The 22072-nt window shown below is 47.8% G+C and overlaps 1 protein-coding gene across 1 annotated transcript in view; it reads right to left on the bottom strand.

The window, feature by feature from the left end:
• The window catches only part of TCEA3 (transcription elongation factor A3), a 35675-nt gene that overhangs the window by 10248 nt on the left and 3355 nt on the right, over window positions 1-22072 (bottom strand). Inside the window, exons 2-7 of the mRNA XM_081226147.1 lie at window positions 20403-20465; window positions 19338-19443; window positions 18722-18857; window positions 11675-11737; window positions 3317-3480; window positions 3078-3145 (exon numbers count right to left, since the gene is read on the bottom strand). Coding sequence (XP_081082273.1) covers window positions 3078-3145; window positions 3317-3480; window positions 11675-11737; window positions 18722-18857; window positions 19338-19443; window positions 20403-20465 — 600 coding nt within the window. The remainder of the gene's footprint in view (window positions 1-3077; window positions 3146-3316; window positions 3481-11674; window positions 11738-18721; window positions 18858-19337; window positions 19444-20402; window positions 20466-22072) is intronic.

Below are 22072 nucleotides of genomic sequence, written 5' to 3'. Positions count from 1 at the left end.
TGTGGCCTCTGACTCCCCAAGTAGGGGTCTCACTTGGGCATTTGGGGTCAGCCACATATCAAGGAAAGGAAATAGCCTCCAAGGTGACAGCAGGTCATGTCAAGCACTGTGGTGTCAGGGACCCCAGGAATGGGCAGCCTGGGTTTGTCTGAGCCTCTTGTGTGATCTCAGGTGAGTCCCATGACCTCTTTTGTGCCTCGGCTTCCTTATTTATAAATAAAAGGCCGTTATGAGGATTCCGTGAGCTAAGCTGCATGAGGCACTAGCGTGGTGTCTGGGGCATGTCAAGTGCTCAACATTTAGGGGCTAAGGTGAGAGTGATGACGATAACCTCTAGTTTGAAAGGGCCTCTGGAGGTCGTAAGTCCAGCCATCAGAGGAAAACATAAGATTAGGGGCCACGTGTCTAAGGCTCCAGGCAGTATTGCAATAAAGAAATCGTTGAGTTTTGTTTACTCTGGTGTTCCCAACATATTAGAGCATAGACCCACCTGCCTGCCCCTCCTCCCTTTTCTCTGGGAATACCTATCGCGGAACCCACTCTGGGCATTGCTGGTCAGTTACTTTGCTCATTAATAGATGAGGAAGCTGAGGCTTAGAAAGGGTGCAGGCCCTTGCTCAAGGTCACAGGGCACATTCCCAGCAGAGTCAGGGCTGGAAGCCAGACCCCCTCCTAACGGTAATGCTCTCTCCACTCACCCGGCAGGAAGTCGCCCCTGGCCACCGACCACAGTGAGTTATCTGTCCAGACACTGCATCCCAGACAGGCCTCCCACCCCTTCCTCCCTTCTCCATCCTCTGGAGGACCTCAGGGAACAAAGCCACATTTTCTTGGTCTCCTAAACTAAGAAGAATCAGGAAGCTGAAGCCTTTGCTGGGAAAAACCATATACAAGAAAGAGAACGTGGGGAATGTGGGAAAATGGACACAGCTGGTGGGAGCTCGAAGTGGTGGGAGGGAAGGTGGTATTATTTATGTTTTCCTTGATTGTTGTTTGTACAATACAAATGTGAAAAGAAAGAATATGCCCTAATGCATTTGAAAGCCAAAATATTTGTTTAAAAATCTGTGTTTGAGGTTCTTGGAGGTGGGGATCTGCTTGATATGTGGGGACAGCAGGGCTGGCAATCCTTTCATCAGCCTCTTCCTGGGTCTGCCTCCATTTCCTGAGGTCACAGAGGGAGATGAGGTGGAGTGCAGACCTAGGGATCATAGGCCCCTACCCCCCAGATGAGCATATGTGAGCCCCACGGCTGCCATGTTAGTCCAGGGTCGCTCCAAAGAGGTCAGATCTTTTTTAGGACATAGAGCTTTCAAGCCCCCAAACTTATCCTTCCCCTGACCTCCCACCACCTAAGAACAAAGAGCTAAAGCGTTGGTGCAGCTTTGATTTCCTTTCCTTCAGAAGAGGGTCGTTCAGAGGAGGGAAGGCCAGCAGTGGAACTATGGACTGGATCATCCACCTTTGTATCTAACTGGGCTTGAAGGTGGGGGGACCTGCTTGGAGGGACAACTGTTTGGGAGAAAACAAAGATGAAGCTCCTGAGAGTCTGATACCTCATGTTCTGTGTTACTGAATTAATTGGAAATTATGAAAATGTACTTGGAGAGGTGTTAGATTAGCTCAAGAAGTGCTGGTTAATAACTAAATGATGGTGGAGGGAAACTCCCAGATATGCTGAAAGATAATAGGGTGGTTCTCAGGCAGGAGATGGAAGCAGGAAGTTTGTTTTCTGAGATGGCCCCTGTACCTTCCCAACCCCAGCTGAGCCCCTAGGTAGAGCCCAGAAGGCCAGAAAAGGGCCTTAATGGGACACTCAGACCCCTGTTCCCTGGGGATTCTGTTCCCACCCTCCATACCTTTTTGATATGCAAAGCTTTTGTCTCCAGTAAAAGGAATTCCATGCATTCATTCAGTGGGGCACAGTGTGGAGGGATTCCCCCTCCAAGACAGAAATCTTGGGAATTCCCCGGTGGTCCAGTGGTTAGGACTCCACGCTACCACTGCAGGGGGCCCGGGTTCGATACCTGGTCAGGGAACTAAGATCCCTGAATGCTGTGTGGTGCGACCAAAAAAAAAAAAAAAAAAAAAAATCTTTCGGTGCAATCGGCCATATCATACGGTAGTCACCTCCTCTGTCTAGACAAGGCTGCTTTCAGATGGTGGAAGCATGGCGCATAAGGGAAGAACTCAGGACATGGAATCCAAAGACCAAGGTTTTCAGTTCAGCTTTGATACTCAGTAGTTCCTGAGCCTCAGTTTCCTCATCTGTAGAACGGGAACAACAGCCCCTGCCTCACAGAGATTATTGCAAGTATTAACAGAGGTAGGAAGTGTCAATTGCCCAGGGTACAGTGCCTGGTACATATTAGGGGGTCAAATATGGGAGCTGTTATCTTCAGAGGAGGAAGAGAGGGAAGGGCTGAGCACAAGGAATGCTGTCCTCTCTCTCTGTCTCATTGACAATGTCACAACCCAGGCACGTCAAGACACAGCCTGAGGACTTCCCTGGAGGTCCAGTGGTTAAGACTTCGCCTTCCAATGTAGGGGATGCAGGTTCGATCCCTGGTTGGGGAGTTAAGATCCCACATGCCTCGTGGCCAAAAACCAAAACATAAAACAGAAGCAATATTGTAACAAATTCAACAAAGACTTCAAAAAATGGTCCACATCAAAAAAAAAAAAGACACAGCCTGTCTGAGCCCTCAGGTTCTACAGTCACATTTTCTGGGTTCAAATCATCCCAACTCTGCCACTACTATTAACTGTATGAGCCTGGGCATGTAACTTAGCTGCTTTTAGCCTCAGTTACCTCATCTGTAAATGGGATTAATCCCACAGGGAACCTACCTTGTGGGATTGTTCTCAATGTGAAATGACGTACTGCTCGTAAACAGCTTATCGAAAGGCCGGCAGGTGCCAAACTTAATAGATGTTAGCTAGAATTAAGAACTCAGGTTCAGGGGCAGAGCAGGGGCCTATGCCTGAGTCCTTCCACTGCCCACTCACTGTCCTGGATCCCTTGTACTTGGGAGACCTGCCGCTGGACAGTTCAGGCACCCACAGCCCTGGCACAGCTCAAGGATATGGTCTTCGATTTCTGATGCCATCTTGTCACAGTTGACCCCATAGTCCTTGTAATCGTCTAAAAGAGATTCGGGAAACACAGGCATCAGCTGGAGATGACCTTGGCAGTGAGGCCTGCTTGGACAGGGGACTCTAACATCCTGTACCACTTTCAGGGTGCTGAGAAAGACCACCTCTCCCTGACCTTGGGAAGCCCTCCCTCCCCCGTCCCTGGCCCAGGCCCTCTCACCGTCCGCCTTCAGGGCCGCGGAGAGCATCTCCACACACTTGTCCCGGACAGAGTCCCCCGTGAGATAGCAGGGCGCCAGGAGGCAGACAGAGTGGGCAAAGGTGGGGCTCGAGGGGCTGCTGGGTGCTCTGGGAGTCTCTGCTTTCGATTTGCTGCTGTTTGATCTGAGGATGAAAATCAGTAATAGACATTTTGACATTAAGTGAATAAAGCATTTACTGAGCACCATTCTAGATGTTTTTATGGATGATCTCCTTTAACCCTCATAAAAACCATATGAGGAAAGTACTATTTTTTTTTTTTTTTTTTTGGCTGCGCAGCATGTGGGACCTTATTTCCCTGACCAGGGATCGAACCCGAGTCCCCTGCATTGGAAGCGTGCAGTCTTAACCACGGGATGGCCAGGGAAGTCCGGAAGGTACTGTTTTAGGCACTTGACATGGATCATCTCATTTAATCCTCCTAACAACCCCGTGAGGTCTGTACTATGCGTAGCCCCATTTTAGAGTTATATTTTCAAGTGCGTTTTCGAGAGAGAGATGCATTTAAAGATGCATTTAAAATAATATGACAGGTCACATATCTGGAAACCAGTAGAACCAGAATTGAAACCCAAGAGGGTGAACTCTGGTACCCAGGCACTTAGCCAACCACTGTGCTCTCCTGAGAGGTTACAGAAAGTGTAACGATGCCAATAACTCTATCATCCACCAGGCACCATGCTAGTTGCTCTATCTGCTCTCATAGAACCATCTATTCACTCATTCAATAAATATTAGGCACCTATTTTCCAGGTACTGTGCTAAGAACAAGGGATAAAGCAGACAAACCAGGAAAGTTCCCTCACTACAGTCCAGTGAATAATGAATTTACCACCACTTAAGAGAATTGTCTTTAACCATGTGCCAGGAACCGTGCCAGGCACTCTAGGAGCATTTTCTAATTTGATCCTCACAGCAGTCCTTGGAAGTAGATACTGTAATCATCCCCATTTGCAGATGAGGAAACAGAGTTACACTACTGAGATCTGCCTAAAGTTACAACGCTAAGATTTGAACCTAGATCTATCTGATTCCAATGTCTATGCTCTTAACTCCTATGATACACTGCCTAAGAATGATCCCATTTTGGTTTTGGCTTAAAAGACCACAAATATATATGAACTGGAAGGATAATCATGTGTCTTAGCTCAGGCTGCCAAAACAAAATACTATAGACTGCATGACCTAACAGAAATTCATTTCTCACAATTCTGGAGATTGGGAAGTCCAAGATCAAGGTGTCAGTTTATTTGGTTTCTGGTGAGAGCTCTCTTCCTGACTTGTAGACATTCTCTTTCTTGCTAAGCCCTCATGTGGTGGAGAGAGAGCAAGTGAGCTCTCAAGGTATCTCTTATAAAGATGTTAATCCTATTGCATCAGGGTTCCACCCTCATGACCTCATTTAACCTTAATTACCTCCATTCCGTAAAGGCCCTATCTCCAAATACAGTCATATTGGGGATTGGGGCTTTAACATATGAATTTTGGGGGATCACACAGACCATAACACCATGTTAATAGCAATTATCTCTCTGAGATGGGATTATAGGAGATTTTCATTTTCTTCTTTCACTTATACATACTTTCTAAGTCTTCTATAAAGAATAGATCTATTGATACTTTTGTCATGAGAAACACTTTTTTTGTTTGTTAACATTTGACAATCATGAGTGGTCCCTCTGTGCTGATGGCTCAGACCGGAAGCTTCCTGTCTTCCTGTTCTCAAGAAGCCGCCAGCAAAAGGTGGAAGCAACCCAAGTGTCCATCAGTAGATGAATGTATGAATAAAATGTGGTATATAACACAATGGAATATTATTCAGCTATAAAAGGAATGGAATTCTGAAACATGCTACAATTTTGAAGACATTACGATAAGTGAAGTAAGCCAGATACAAAAGGACAAATATTGTAAGCGTCCACTAATATGAAGTACCTAGAGTAGTCACATTCATAGAGTAGAATGTGGCTGGGGGAGGGGAGAATGGGGAGTTATTATTTAAAGAGTATAGAGTTTCAGTTTCAGATGATGAAAAAGTTCTGGAGATGGATGGTGGTGATGGCTGCACAGCAATATGAACGTACTTAATACTAGTGAAGATGATGCTGGGCTTCTGAAAAGTCAAGCCCAAGAAATTGTGTCTGGGAGTGAGGCTGGCTGAGTAGCTCAAGCTTCCCAGTGTTAAAAACCTGGGGTTACAAGAGAATCCCATCCGACAACTTGCTGAACACTGATCAGTGTGAATTCTGCCGTCCGCCTCCTCATCCCCCAACTTGTGCTATTTGTCCTAACCTTGGATCCCCTCTGTCACCAAAGATACCCTTGGACCACTGAGAGTTTTGTGTTCTCTGGAGCCTTCAGGTTCCTCAAAGGTGTCTCAGTGCTGCCACAGGAGTGGGGTGGTCTGAGGAGGGAAGGCTCTGCTCTTTTAAGGTTTATGGGTTTTTTTTCATAGTTCCCCAACCTGAGATTGAACCCAGACCCAGGGCAGTGAAAACACCAAGTCCTAACCACTGGACCGCCAGGGAACTCCCAAGGTTTACATTTTGAGTTCCCAAAAATTTTGTCCAAAGGGATTCCCTAGCTTTTATTTTTTTAATGCAGTTTGAACTTTACTCTTCTAGATCAATTTACCCTGGATTCTACCCAGCTCTGTCTGACACCTGGGTTGCCTGGCAGCAGAGCACAGGGAGGGATAGGGAAGCTGAGATGCAACCAGCTCTCTCCTGTAGTCAGATTTCAGCGGGAGTAAAGGTGTGGGTGGGTGAGTGAAGGCTGGGAAGGGTATAAACTCTAAAGTCTAAGGGCTGCCTGCGACCAAAATGAATCCCCCTGCACCCAACCCTGGTCTCGGCCCCTGGGCTCTCACCTGCACAGCCACAATAGCCCCAAAGCTGGTCTTCTCTTGCCCTCCTTACAATCTATTTGCCACACAGCAGCCTGGGGGGTCCTGATCCCATCGCTCCCCTGCTTCTGACCCTCTAACAGCTTCCAATCATTTTCAGCATAAAGTCAAACTCCTCACCATGGCCTCCTACCCTCCCCTCTACATCTGGCCCCTGTCTCCCCTTCTGACCTAATCTCATGCCCCACTCCCCTCATAGTTCACTGAAATCCCCCACTGCACTGCTGCTTTCTGTTTCTTAAATACACCTATCACTCCCACCACAGTGTCTTTGCACTGGCTGGTCCCTCCTCCTGGAAGGCTCTTCCTCCTCCAGCTTTTCCTACAACTGATGACTGGTGCTTTCCCACCAGGCAGGTCTCAGCTCAAATGTCACATCCTCAGGGAGGCCTTCCCTGACCACCCCAGCCAAGCCGACTGTCCTGCCCTGTAACTCTCTAGCACATGACCTGATTTCTTTCATTCACAGCACTTATCCAAGTCTAAAATTAACTTGTTTATAAACACTGTCTGCCTCCATCTCCAAGGCAGACACATGATAAATCTCTGTCAAATGAATGAATAGATGAGGGAGTTGAGGGAGTTGGCCACAAAGAGATGAAAGGCACATCCAGGGGTCTAGACGGAGCTGAAATGGGCAGGGGCAGGTCCTCTTTGGAAAACCAGCTGCCCCACTTCTCTAGGTTTAAGAGAGGGATCTCCTCTGAGCCAGCATCTGTCAACTCCCACAACCTGGGCCAACCCATCTTCTACAGCTGGGATGGAGCCCCAGATTCTTCCTGGTGCTGCTCTTCACTGACCTGTGTGCCCAGCACCACACCCTCAATGTCTAGCACTCACCAACGGGGAGCCACCAGGAGTCAGTAGCACACTGCTTGGAAGGAGGCGTAATAGAAACATTAACAGCAGTTGTCATTTTGGGGACAGCTACACTGGGGTGGTATATTTATTAAGAACCCAGGCTCCAGAGCCAGACTCCCAGGTTCAGTGTCTGACACCACCACCTTGTAGCTATTTGACCTTGGGTCAGTTCCTTAACCTCTAGGTGCCTCAGTTTTCTCACATGTAAATGGAGAAAACAATAGTACCCACATTACAGAGTTGCTTAGAAGATTAAAGCACCTAAGAGAGTTCCAGACACAGACTATTTACAGAGATTGCCACATTAAGTGTGAGTATTATTACTAAGCATTATGCATCTATTGAGTACTCATTTGGGTTAGGGATGGTGCTAAGCATTTCGTTATCTCATATGATCCTCACAGTGACCTTGAGAGGTGGGGTCATAGTTATCCCCATCTTACAGTTCAATAGACTGAGGTTCAGAGAGCTGAACTCTCTCAAGGTTATCCAACTTGCAAATGGTAGAGTCAGATCACACATCTAGCTCTGTCTACCTTCCAAATTCTTTTCAACACATCTCACTGTGTCTCTAAAAAGCGGAGGGTTTTCCAGACTCCCCTTACCTGGGCTGGGCTGCCTGCTGCATTTCCCGCCCCCACCTTCCTGGCAAGGCACTCCCAGCCTTAGTCCCTCCTCTTGGCTAGGAGCTGGCTGGCTGGCTGGGATTCGTGTCTGGACGGCATATCAGGCAGCCACGCTCATTTTGCTTTCAATGCACATGATTGGGAACTGTGCCAAGTTGCAGAGAGGGCATTATCGGCGGAGGCGGGGGTGGGGGTGTTGGATTTGTCAGCAGCTTCCTTCTGCTCCCCGGATGTGGCAGTGCCAGCACCCGCCTGTGGTCTGACATCACCAATTTCTTAAAAAATCCTGCCCCAGGACTGAGCAGAGGCACCTGGAGGCCCGTCTTGCTGCTCCTATGCGCCACCTCGAGGGCATTTTGGTTACTGCACCACCAAGCCTGCCGAAACTGCTTGGGTGAAAACAAAAGTCAACCGAATAAGACAAATGGTCCTAAGGGCAGCTGGCAAAGTGCAACCTTATTCTCTGTCACAGTGGTGGCCTTTGTAGCCTGTCCCCTGGTACTCCAGCTACAGTTCCCCGAGCACCATGCTCACTCATACTGCCACACCTCTGCACGTGCCATTCCCTCTGCCTGGGATGCCCTCAATTGGCTTGTCTACCAGGCAATTCATCTTTCACTTCTCAGCACAAATACTCTCTCTTCCCTGAAGTCTCCTTTGACTTCTCCTGTCATGTTGAGATACTGTGTTCCCATTATGCGTTACATCTTCGAAAAACAAGCATTTTGGTGTCTGCCTCCACACTAGTGATTAGCTGTGTGAAGGCAGAGATCATGAGTTTATACCTTTGCCTGGCTTTAGAGGCCACAGCCTGGTGGGCTACAGATGTGTTTTGTTGGTCCTACTGTGTCTTAGAAAAATCTGAATATGTTGCCAATATATAAAATTGGGCGTTTCTTATGAAAATCTAATTGGTCAGCTTTCCTTAAAAAATTGGAAGGCATGGCACTCTGGGCATGCATTTCCATAAAGCATCAACCAGCTGGGGCTGGGTAGTGGGTACCCCCTTCAGATGGGCAGGTACTCTCCACTAGCCACCCAGTGTGTAAACATGCCCTTGACCCCTGGAGGATATTGAGTTTGCAAGAAGGTGCTCAACAAATATGCTTGCTGAATGAATGAATGAATGAATGAGAAAGATAAAATAGAGAGGTAGAGAGTGCAGGAAACAGCCTGGGTAGTGGATAAAGTGAATTCACAAGACTTGCTTCTCTTCCTTTGGGTTGCCCACCCTCAATACTGAACCAGCAAGAAATGGCACAACTTCTGGAAGGCCAAACATACTCTGCTTGACTGACCTTCAGAGAAAGAATGCATTATGGGAAGGGTGCCAAGAGACTTCCAGACCACAAGGCAAAGTAAGGAGAGGAGCCTGAAGGTGTAAATCCTTACACAAATGCCAAATGTGTTTACTATAACATCGAACCCAGAAATGGGTTAGTGGTCAGTGCTTCATTTTCGAATAGGACAGTCCTTCTTTATGCAGGGCTGTCCTTCACATCTGGGACTTTTAGCATCTCTGGCCCCTGCCTACTAAATTCCAGTAGTGCTCTTCTCCTCCCTCCCATTATTACATTATATTATAGACCAGATGTTTGTGTCTCCCCCAGATTCATATGTTGAAGCCCTAACTGCCAATGTGATAGTATTTGGAGGTGGGACCTCTGAGAGATAATTAGGTTTAGACGAGGTCACGAGGGTGGGGCCCCATGACGGGATTAATGCCCTTATAAGAAGAAGAGAGATCACAGCCTGAAAGCTCCCTCTCTCTGTCATGTGCAGTCACAGCGAGAAGGTGGCTGTCTGCAAGCCAGGAAGAGGCTGCTTTAGAACCAGGATGATGCTGGAGCCTCAATTCCCAGGCCTCACCCATGGCAGACGTTGCTAACTGACTACAAAACTCCTTTCTTCTGACGTAGGATGCAGCCTCAGATTCACTCTCCAAGCAGCACTCCAGAGAGCCTCCACTCAATGGCTGGAGCTGGCACTCGGCTGCCAGGGTGGGGTGATGCAACACAGCAGCCCCATCAACATCCCGGGCCTGTTTTATCTTCATGAAACCTTAAACGACCTAATATTTGCGCCTCTTCTTTTCTTTCCAATGTCAGTCTTACTGGTGCGTTAGGCCTAATGTACCTGGGCGGCTCCCACACACACTCCCCTAGAAGCCAACACCCTTACCACTCCCTCTGGTCATCCCAGCATCCAGTATGGCCCCTGGACCTTAATCATTTGCCTTGATAGACCTCTAAGCCACTTCCTGGCCTGCCTTGCTCTCCCCTCGCACTGCTTCTCCTGCTCTGACCTCTGACCTCCCTCCTGGACGACAGTTCATACTCCTCTCTCCATCCACAATCGCTCCTTGGTGATCTCATCCAGGTTTGTGGCTTCAAATGCTATCTACACATTAATGACTGAAATTTATATTTCCAGCCCAGGATTTCTTCCTGAATTCCAGCCTCGTTTAAGCTATTGCCTCTTCAACTTCTTCACCTGAATGATTTAGACACCCCTAAATCCAACATATCCAAACCTGAGCCCTTGATCTCCCACCTCAAGCCTGATGTACACACAGTCCTCCCCATACCAATCCATGGCAACGCCATCCTTGCGGACGCTCAAGTGAAAAGTCCTGGAGTCATCCTGACACGTATTCTTCTCTTGTACCCCACATCCAATCCATCCGAAAATCCTGACAGCTCTCCCCTCAGAATATGCCCGGGGTCCCCCAATTCTCCCCCCATCCACTGCTGCCACTCTCATCCAAGCCACCATCATATCTTGCCTGAATTATGGAAACAGCCTCCTGGCTGGTCTGTCTGCTTCTGCCCCGGCCCTAACAATCTAGCACAGCAGCTAGAGGGATCCTGATAAATTCGGTCATAGAATTTCCACCCTCAGCAGCCTCCAGTGGCTCCTGTTTCACTCCATCTTCCAACTCCCCCCCTCACTTATTCACTCCGGACCCACCGGCCACCTCACTGCTCCTTGACCCTGCCAGGCACACTCCCACTTCCGAGCACTTGGTTTGGAATGACCCCGATGTCTGCCAGGCTAATTCCTTTCATTTCTTTCACGTTTTTGCTCAAAGGACATCTCTCAACGAGGGCTCTCCTGACCACTGCAGTGACCGTCCTTCCCAATCCCCCTCACTCTGCCCTATTGTTTTCCATAGGATTTATCACCTTTTGAACCATCGTGTGATTTACTTATATGTATTACCTGTCTCCCCCATGAGAAAATAGGCCTCATGCCTGTGGGGATTTTTGTTTCTTTTTTTTTTTTTTTTTTTTGTGGTATGCGGGCCTCTCACTGTTGTGGCCTCTCCCGTTGCGGAGCACAGGCTCCGGACGCGCAGGCCCAGCGGCCATGGCTCACGGGCCCAGCCGCTTCGCGGCATGTGGGATCTTCCCGGACCGGGGCACGAACCTGTGTCCCCTGCACTGGCAGGCGGACTCTCAACCACTGAGCCACCAGGGAAGCCTGGGATTTTTGTTTCTTTTGTTCACTGCTATATCCTTGGCACCTAGAACAGTCCTTGGCACATAGTAGGCCCTCAATAAATATTTGATGAATGAGTGACTTGATGATTTAGGGTAGATACCCTAACCAGTTCTGCCCAAACCCAGAGATCCCAGTCCAGGTACAGTCTCTCAAGACCCGTTCTCACTGGGTTCGACTTGACCTTGAGAATGTCCCCCAAACAGTGATGGGGCAATAGTGATTGGTCAGCCACCCCAGTGAAGGAGCCACACCTCTGATTCAGAGGCCCACCCAGTCTTACTGTGTGGTCTTAGAAATCAGAGGCAACATAAGATATGACGTTTCCTCCTCTCCCCTGCCTCGGGCTTCCTCCAGTAAAACAGAGAGAGACACACATGCTGAACAGGACTGCTGGGGTGGAGAAGTCCATGGCTTCCTTTACCTTTCCATCGATGGTCTTTTTGGAGAGGAGGTGGCCAAAGACTTGGAGTACACAGAGTCTCTCCTGAAAGAAAAGAAACTGGAGATGAGATACTCTCGTAGGCTAGCATGAGTACTGGTCTAGAGAGCTCAGAGGCCGGAGAGAAGGCATCCTGGAGCCAGGCCTGCTGTGCTGAGGATGACGAAGCCCACCTGGGCCACAGCTGCCTGGGAGGGAGAGCTCCAGGAGGTGCTGGCTGGTCACCCTCACCTACCCTCCATCAAATGAAGTAATACGAGGGAAGGAAACCAAGATCTGCCAAGCACCTAATACGTGTCAGATATGTTACATGTGTTATGTCATGTGTTACTAATCACTAATAACTAATTCTCAGCAGGCCCTTCCTCCTTGCTGACAGGCAGGCCTTGGCTAGCTGGAATCGATGGATTGGAATTCCTGGGATTGTCATTTCTCACGAGGAGCTGGAGAAGATCAGCTTCAGACTCTCCTGTGGGCACCTTAAGAGGAGGAGAGAAGCACGTGGGCCTTGGAGCTAGAAGAGCTGGGTTTAAAACGGCAAGTGAAAAAGCAGGATACAGGACTTTGCTGGTGGTCTAGTGGTTAAGACTCTGTGCTTCCGCGGCAGCGGGGCACGGGTTCGATCCCAGGTTGGGGAAGTTTCGCATGCCACACCAGTGTGGCCAAAAAGAAAAAGAAAAAAGCAGGGCACAAATTTAGATGCATACTATGTCTTAAGTCAGACAAGAAAAGTAATGCTTAGGAGGGGAAAAGATGAAAAGAAAATACATCCAAATGCTAACCATGGTTATGTCAGGGTGATGGGATTAGAAGGGAAAGGTTTCCCCCCATTTTCCAAAATACATGTAGCTACAGTCTTTATACAGTAGAATGCATTTTCCCCTTTTTTTGGTTTTATCATTTTAATCTGCTTGTAAATTGTAACTCCCCATGTCATTTACCCAGCTCTCCTTTTTATTTTTTATTTTTAAATTTTTATTTATTTATTTATTTATTTATGGCTGCGTTGCGTCTTTGTTGCTGCATGTGGGCTTTCTCCAGTTGCAGTGAGCAGGGGCTACACTTCATTAGAGTGTGCAGGCTTCTCACTGCGGTGGCTTCTCTTGTTGCGGAGCACAGGCTCTAGGCACGTGAGCTTCAATAGCTGCGGCACGCGGGCTCAGTAGTTGTGGCGCTCAGGCTCAGCAGTTGTGGCACATGGGCTCAGCTGCTCCGCGGCATGTGGGATCTTCCCAGAACAGGGCTCGAACCCGTGTCCCCTGCATTGGCAGGTGGATTCCCAACCACTGCACTACCAGGGAAGTCCCCCAGCTCTCCTTTTAATTCCAGCACAAGTATCACCTTCTAATAGACTATTTGTTTACTTATTTTATGCATTGTCCTAGCAGAATTTGGTGGGTTTTGTTCACTGTGGTGAACGCTGTCTCTGCTGAGCCCACATCATTCCTTGGGCACTCCTTCTCCCAAGTGCACTGGGGCCCAAGGGCTTCCTCCTGCAAAATCCCCTGGGCCTCTGCCCCAGGGAGTTCTCCGTGCCAGCCAGCGCCAGCAGACCGGTGGGCAGGAAGTGCTGGGGAGTTAGCCCCAGGAGCAGCCCTCAACCAGACACGCGGAAATAGGTGGGCAAGTACCCCAGCTTCCTCGGCCCTCCAGAGGGTGAGTTGAGGTGTGTTATCCACTGCTCTCCAGCGGGATGTAAGCCCTGGTGACCCAGGGCAGTTACCTGCCCACAAACGCACCCTGTGCCAGTTCCCTTCCCTTCCCTGTCTCACTTCCTCACTCCTTTGTCTGCATTTCCTGAAATCACTTCCCAAATAAGCCTCTTGCACTTGAATCCGTGTCTCAGGGTCTGCTTCTGGGAGGCCCAATCTAATATATTCAACTGACTTCTCCCAAGTGAACAGAACAGTGCCTGGCACAGAGTAGGTGCTCTATAAATGTTTGTTGCTGAATGCTATGAAGTCGAACAGTAAAGAAATATTTTAAAAAGTGGAAAAAGAAACCTGCCCAGAGGTAACAGCTGTTAGGTTTAATGTCCTTCCTTCCAAATCTTTTTCTACACGCATACAAACATATATGACATTTATCATTCTAAAAAGGGAGGCAACGACGTGACTTGTAATCCCAGCCCTGCCCCTGGGAAGGTCATGTTCTCTGAGCATCAGTTCCCTCATCTGTCAAATGGAGAGAAAAGGACCTATGTCTTGGGGCTGGCTGGGAAGAAGAATTTAGATCATTAACATCCCTACAGCAGTTCCCACCACAAAGCTGTCCTCAATACTCCATAATCCTAGGTATCTGACTTCTGGTCTTCCAGATTATGCAAGGTTCCTGCATGGATTTCCAGCTCCCATCTCATCCTCCAGGTGGTCCGGGAGACAGTGGGTGAGGAAGGTTCAGGGGCCAGCTCTAATTATCCTGTGGACCAGACTCATCCAGCTCTGGACCTTCGCCCCAGCTTAAACACAGGGAGAGGCAGCAGAAGGGGAGAGGGGCAGAGACCCTCCTTCACATGCCCCTCCAGTCCCACACAGGGCCCTGGGAGTTCCTCTGCGGGGTTCCTCCCCGAGTGCCCCATGGGGATGGACAGGCGCAGGCAGAGCCGGAAGCTGAAATTCTTGCAGCGGGAGAAAGGAGGGAAGATGTGAGCCTCTCCCCACAACTCCCGAGACTCCCCATTTTCTGGTCCTTCCTCATTGCTTTTCCTTTCAGAACAAACCAGAAATATTCTGCAGTTTTTGCAAATGATCATTATGAGAACTATTCAGGAACATGAGAAAATGCCTAGAATACACTAGGAAGATAAATGAACAGGGAGGTAATAGTTTGTAGATGCTGCCTACAGGAATTGGGAAATTATGTATGTAAGTAGATCAGGACTGGGAGGGAAGAGAAGAAAATGAAAGCTGTTTCATTTGTCAGAAGTGGCAAACTGTGAAGAAATATTTTTAATTCTTACTTGACATTTTACTAGTGTGGTTATACTGTTTATATAATAAATAATGATAATGAACTGTCATTAAGAAAACTAAAAAGAAAGGAAGTTCATCAACTGAGCTGCAATAGGACCCCTGCCCACTAGATTCTCCCAGCAGGGTGGGGGGACCACTGCCTGCTCAGCCGTGGTGACAGCTTCATCTCATAGCTCCAGCTGTGAAAAGTGAGCTGGCATTAACAATTCAATGCCCCAGGATGTTGTGTAAAATGCTGGTTACAACATAGTACATACAGTGAGGTCCCAATTTTATTAAGAAAATACAACTCTCTCTCTATATGTTCTTAAAAAACATGAGAAAGATATACATCAAAATGTTAACAGTGTTATTTCTGTTATGTTCTTCTTGTGTTTGACTTTCTAAACTTTTTATAAAAATGTGATTCACCCTTGAAATAAATAAATATATTATGTGAAAATGCTACAAAATAGAATGTAGAGTTTAATTCCATTTTATTAATACAATAAGTATTTCATGGGTAAATGCACAGGAAAAATTCTAGAAGGATATATATATATGTGTATGTATACACACACACACACACACACGCACATACACTTTATATATAGTGAGATAATGACGCTTAGGCCATAATACCGAGTCTCAGAGTCTAAGGGTGTGTGTAAGTGATTAATTTCAGCCCAGAATTTGGCTTTCTGCTTTCCAACCGTCTCCTTGCCATTACCTATTGTCCTTGTAGGCCTTTAAAGGAAATCCCTTTGCTGATCATTCAGTGGGATTTGGGGACAGAGCAAAAGGAAACACCTGTGTTCAGGCTGCCATCTGTTCCCAGACGTCTGCACTCGCTATTCTACAGATTAGTCCCGTATCCCATTTGGTCTCCTCAGCCTCTGTCTTTCAACTACATCTCACAACATCCTGAGGCTTCATTTGCTAAGGTGCTCAGAACCAAACAGTTGCTCCAGACATGGCCAGACCAGCCAGAGTATGAATTTTCCACAGGGGACTGCAATGGTACAGCCGGGCCTAGCAGTATTCAATAAATGCTCACTCCATGCTGGGCATGGTGGCTCACAGGATCCCTGGCAGCCAACCTTCTAACCCATTTGGGAAAACCAAACACACCATGTGAAAAGTTAAATGCCAATCAGGATTTCTCCAAGTGGGATACAATTGCAAAATTAGCAAAATGAAAGGAATAGAACATACAAAAGATTACACAATCTTTTGACAAGTACTGCATTTTAAAAAGCAGACTATAAAATTGATGATGATTATAGAAAACAAAGAGAAAATAGAAAGAAAAAACATATAACAAAATATTAATAGTGATTGTTTTGGGGTGGTGGGGATGTGAGTGATTTTTTTTCCTACTTTTTATTATTTATTTATTAAAATGTATTTTATTTATTTATTTTTGGCTGCATTGGGTCTTCGCTGCTGCATGCAGGCTTCCTCTAGTTGCTGCAAGCAGGGGCTATTCTTTGTTGCGGTGCGTGGGCTTCTCATTGCGGTGGCTTCTCTTGTTGCAGAGCATGGGCTCTAGGCGCGTGGGCTTCAGTAGTTGTGGTGCGCGGGCTCAGTAGTTGTGGCTCGCGGGCTCTAGAGCGCAGACTCAGTAGTTGTGGTGCACGGGCTTAGTTGCTCCACAGCATGTGGGATCTTCCCGGACCAGGGCTCGAACCTGTGTCCCCTGCATTGGCAGGCGGATTCTTAACCACTACGCCACCAGGAAGGCCCTAAAAGTACTGTTGTTCTGATTTCAAAAGCAATACAGAATCATTGTGAAAAAAACAATACAGATGAAAAAATTTTATTGTAAAACATAGAATATGAAGCTCTTCTTAATTACAATCACACAGATACAATTTTGTTTTTTAAAGAAGTTTCATTATTTTTTCTCATTTCAAAATTGGTACATATTTATTGGGAAAATATTAGGAATACAGAAATTTGCAAAAAGAAGAAGAGGGACTTCCCTGGTGGTCCAGTGGTAAAGAATCTGCCTTACAATGCCGGGGGCATGGGTTCAATCCCTGGTCAGGGAACTAAGATCCCACATGCCGCGGGGCAACTAAGCCTGCGTGCCACAACTACTGAGCTCGTGCGCCTCAACTAGAGCCCGTGTGCCGCAAACTACAGAGCCCACACACCCTGGAGCCTGAGTGCCACAACTAGAGAGAGAAAACCCACACGCCACAACTAGAGACAAGCCCGCGCACCGCAATGAAGAGCCTGCGCACCGCAACGAACGATCCCGCATGCCTCAACGAAGATCCCGCATACCGCAGCTAAGACCCGATGCAGCCAAAAATAAATAATAAATAAATAAAAATAAATCTTAAAATAAAAAAGAAGACGAAGAGAAAAAAAGGAAAAAAACCTCTCAATCTTACCGCCCAGAAATAATCACTATTACCATCCTGGTGTATATCCTTCATGTCTTTTTTCCTATGCATGTACATAAAATTCACTTATTTAATTTTTATAAAAATGGAATCATACTATGTAGTACACTATATAGTACACAGCTTCACTTAATACTTAGTGAATATTTTTCCACGTCATTAAATATTCTTCCATTCTCTCCATGGGGGCCCTACTGGCATTTTGAACATAATAAATGGTTCTTTGGTGTGTAGGACTATTCTGTGCATTTCAGGAAGAGTAGCATGGAGCATCTCCTCTGCCCCACAGTTATTTTTACAACTAAAAATGGGAGTAGTGTGGTGGAGGTATATCTTCCTCCTGGTCAAGAAACACTCCTCTTATAGCATCATTTCCTAAAAACACTTACTTCATAGAATTATAATAAACATTCATTTAAACAGCGTTCAGAGGAAAAAATGTTTCAGAAATGTCAGCTGAAAAATGTTACACACAGAACATAACATCTGTATGTTTAATCTGATTAATTCCTTAAAATGAATTCCTTGTAGTGGATATATTTGGCAAAAAAGGCATGTACATTAAAAATGTTGGTATATCACGATACTATCTGTATTATCTAGTACCATCAGGTACCATTCAGTGTTATCTAGTCTCACCCCCTTATCTATTAGATGACCCCCTCCCTAAGGAATGAAGTGATCTTTCTAGTCACACAGGGAATAGGTAGGACTTACTAATCCATCCATGAAGGCTTTTATCTACTGTCATGGATAAGGCATTTGGGTCTATCAGAAAGTCATGCATTTTGGGGGATCCTGGCTGCAGTGGGCAAAGGGGAACGGGCACGGTGTTGAGACCTCAGCAGAGGTCTGGGGGCCTGACAGACAAAGATGGGAATCCCACTCTGTCACATAATGGCTGTGTGATCTTGGGAAAGGCCCTGCTCCCCAACCTTCAGCTTCCACGTCGCAAATTGGCAATTTGAATAAAGAGCCAACAAAACACTTTTCCTTCTCTGTGGACAAGTAAGTTCCTAGCCCCATTTACCTGGAACCCTGACAAAGGTGGAACGTCAGCTGTACTACTAGGCAGCGTTGCTTCTAGTGCAAATGAGTACTGATTGGTGAACTGTGTCTAGACAGGAAGGGCTATGAAAGAACTATAAAGGATTAGTGGAAAACCACGGCTTTTGGGCTACCCTGAGTGCAGTGGTCATTGCTCTTGTAACTGGTCATTGCCTTTGCTGGGATCCTGGAAGCTTTGTCTATGGGACTGTTATAAGATTTAGGATGTGGGGCTTCTAAGTCAGGGGGTTCCCACCCATTGTGGTCTCATTCTCTGCACCTGAGAATGTCACCTGGGTGGGCCAGAGAATAGCTCTGGACGCGGCTGGTCCCCTATGAGAACTCTTGGTGATGAGAAACACCTGAGGCTACCCTGCTGGCACAGTGCGTCTCCTGTCCCTGAATCCTTCTAGGCAAAGCCTGTGTCAGGGATGGCCTGTTTGGGTCTTGTGAGTCTGTCTGGTTGAGCCAAGAAGACCCCCAGAGGGGGCACTGTAGGAGATAATAACAATAGCCACCTCCTAGTGTGTGAGGATTAAATGAAGTTATATAAACAGAGGTGTTGCCATAGGATGTGACAAGTGTCAGCTCCCTTCTCTCCATCCCAGAAAAAATACCTGTCTTTGGGCTCTTCCACTCGTTTTTTCCTTGGCGGAGAAAGGCTTGTCTCTGGCTTCCAATCTGAACAGTCAAGCCCTTTATCCTTCTTCTTTGCTTTCACTCTTTCTTCTCCTTTTTCTCCTTTGGCGGGGGCTGGGGAGCGTAAAAACAAAATGGTGACATTGTTCCTTAACTCTCTGTCTCAGCCCAACCCAGGACGTGGGGAGGAAGGAGCAAAGGTCAGGGACTGAGATAGCCTCCCCCTCCCCCAACAAATACCTGTTTAGAAACAAGCGCATATCCAATATGCACATGTGTGTGCAAACCGAAGCTCACACATGGGGACAGGAAGACCTTTGCACACACCTATGCACATATTCATATCAATGTGTATATACAGATATGTACAAACACACAAGCACACAGATATATATACATAGGAACATGTACAGGAAAACCCACCCATCTACAAATCTCCCACTTGTTTAGACAAGCACTGGCAGTCCCACTAGAGGCCATCTGTCACTTATTAAGTCATTCAACAACCATACACTGAGTGCCTGTGATAAGCCGGGCACCGTCCATCCAGGTGCTGGGAGGAAAACTTGGCCCAGGCGACCCTGCCCCTCTCACCCAGCAGCTGCTTCCAGTTTCTGATGAGGACTTTGGCCAAGGACACCACCTCCTTGTCAGAGCAGTGCTTGCGGACCCCATTCACGGCAACTCCAATCCTGGTGGTCTGCAAAGCAAGAGGGTTAGTGGCCGGTCTGGGAATTAGGACCCACTGGACTGGCTGCCTTCATTGGCAAGACCTGCCCCAGCTCAATCACCCCCTTCCCCTGGCCCAGCCTCTCCCGAGTCCCAGCCTGGACCTGTGGCTGAGGTAATAACCCTGACCTTATAACCGAGGCCCTGACCTGCTGTCCTGAGTGAGGTCAGTGCCCAAGGCCCAGCGCCCTGCAGGGATGGGTAACTGTGGCTCTGGTGAAAAGCTGGAGCAGTGGTGGTGGGTCTGGCTGATGACCAGGACTCCTCCCCATTCTCTGCCCCTGGTGTCTTTTGAGTTCAAATTTCAGCTTAAGACACAGCTCTGGCTACTACAGCTTGGGTATGTGCTAATTTTTCAGGGCCAAGAGCTTCTGGTAAAGTTTGGGGGCTACATGGGTAACACATGGAGGATCCAAAAATTGGGGGTTTGGGCTTCCCTGGTGGCACAGTGGTTGAGAGTCCGCCTGCCAATGCAGGGGACACGGGTTTGTGCCCCGGTCCGGGAAGATCCCACATGCCGTGGAGCGGCTGGGCCCGTGAGCCATGGCTGCTGAGCCTGCGCGTCCGGAGCCTGTGCTCCGCAACGGGAGAGGCCCGCGTACCGCCAAAAAAAAAAAAAAGGGGGGGGCTTTTCCCTCTCCGAGTCACTGGCCTCTTGGATCCCACAGGCCCAGGGCCTTGGGAATTGGGGTACACAAGGAAAGCAAGTCAGTCTTTCCCCCAGACCCAGAGGGCCCCGAGGGCTTAGAAGCTACCCTGCCATCATCTAAAGGCCTGGGTTCCCACCCACAGAGTACCTCAAGATCCCATCCTGCTGCCTTCCCTTCAGAAATTCCTCCCGGACCCCATCCTTGGCAGGCTCCCCCTAAAGGGTCTTTCCCTGCCCCACAAAGTCACCCTCCACTCCAGGCACTGCCCATCCCCACACACCTGGAGTAGCTGGATGGACATCTGCCAGCTGTTCAGCTTCTTCAGAAGGTCAAGGGCCCCTTCCTGTGGGAGGCCACAAGGTGAGGGCTGAGGCCCGTGGGGTCTGCCCCAGGCCCCTCTCTGACCATTGTGTGGTCTCAGTGGGAAGGAGGGTGGCAGGAGGTAGGGAGGAGACTCTTCCAGTGACAGGATGCAGGCAGCCAAGTGGTCAAAGAACAGAAGGAGGAGAGAAGGAACAGCTTCTGCCCCAAACCAGCTCTCTAACTTCACCTCCCACCACCCTGGGTGGTGGGTTCAAGCCCCTCTGAGCCAGGGTCCAGCCCTACCCACTCACCCTGACCCCCAGCCATTGGTTCTGCTGTTCCTTCCACTGGGCATGCTCTTCCCTTCCCCATCTCTTCCTCTGAATTTAATTGCTTCATGGCTTATTGCTTCCGCTTTTATGTCTGTATCTGCCTCCCCTCACTTCCCAACTGGGAACGTCTGTAGGTTGAGGACTGTGGCTTTTTCTAAACAGCTTTATAGAGGTATAACTGACATACAATAAAACGCACATGTTGTAGGCTACAATGTGATGAGTTTTGACACACATATACTCCCCTGAAACCATCACCACAGTCAAGATAAGGACATAGTCAGCATCCCCGACATTTTCCTTGTGCCCCTTTGTTATACATCCCTCGCTGCACCCCCAACCCCTCTAGATGAGCTTGCATTTTTAAGGATTTTATAGAAAGTGACTGTAATGGAATTTCGCACCTGCCTCCTTTCACTCAGTGTAATCATTTTGAGATTCATGCACGTTGTTGCACAGAACCACAGTTCCTTTTTATTTCTGAGTTGTTTGCCATTGCATGTATATACCACAATTTGTTTATCCATTCACCTGTTAATGGTACTGTTAGGTAGTTTCCAGTTTGCAGCAATTACAAATAAAGCTGCTGGGAACGTTCATGTACAAGTGTTTGTGTGGACATGTACTTTCTTTTCTCTCCGGTGAAGAGGACTGTTTAATCTCTGAGACCTCCGGGGTCAGCATACCGAACTCATCACTCAGGGAGCATCTCCCTGAGTGAATGAATAAAGCAGAAAGCAGAAGGCAGAGGGGGAGAGTGGGAGGGGAAGAAAGGAGACTCGGATGTGAAAAGCTGTTGGCTGCCAGGCCCTGAACAACCCCTGACCCATTTCAGCCTTCTCTTTCTTTCCACCCACTTCCTAGAAGCCAGCCTCGGTCTCCAGTCCTGAGATGGGTTCCCTGGGGAGCACCAGCTGACTGCTCTGTATGCCCCAAGTCTTGGTCCCACTGTGCACTGCCAGCCACCAAGCCCCTCCGTATTAGTCTTCCTGGGCCACATCCCAAGAGCTGCCCTCTGTCAGTCCTCAGCCTCCCTTAGAACTTGGGTTCATAGTCTGTTTCCCAAGGTGTGACCTGTGGATGTGTATGCATGTGAACTTGTGGGCACATAAGCCTGCATGTATCACTAATTAAAGGCTTATTATCTGCTGGACACGATTCTAAGTATTTTACATACATTATCTCTTCTAACTCTCTCAATGACCCCATGAGGTAGGTCCTATTACTATTCCCATTTTTACAGAAACATTATCCCATTTTCAGAGAAGAGAAATAGGAACTGAGCTGGGATTCAAACTTAGGCCCTTTGGGTTCG

The sequence above is a fragment of the Mesoplodon bidens genome (genome assembly GCF_964165515.1).
Source record: "Mesoplodon bidens genome assembly, chromosome: 2".
Lineage (NCBI taxonomy): Eukaryota > Metazoa > Chordata > Mammalia > Artiodactyla > Ziphiidae > Mesoplodon > Mesoplodon bidens.
The sequence above is the reverse complement of the archived record's forward strand: the minus strand, read 5'-3'. Positions and strand labels throughout refer to the sequence as shown.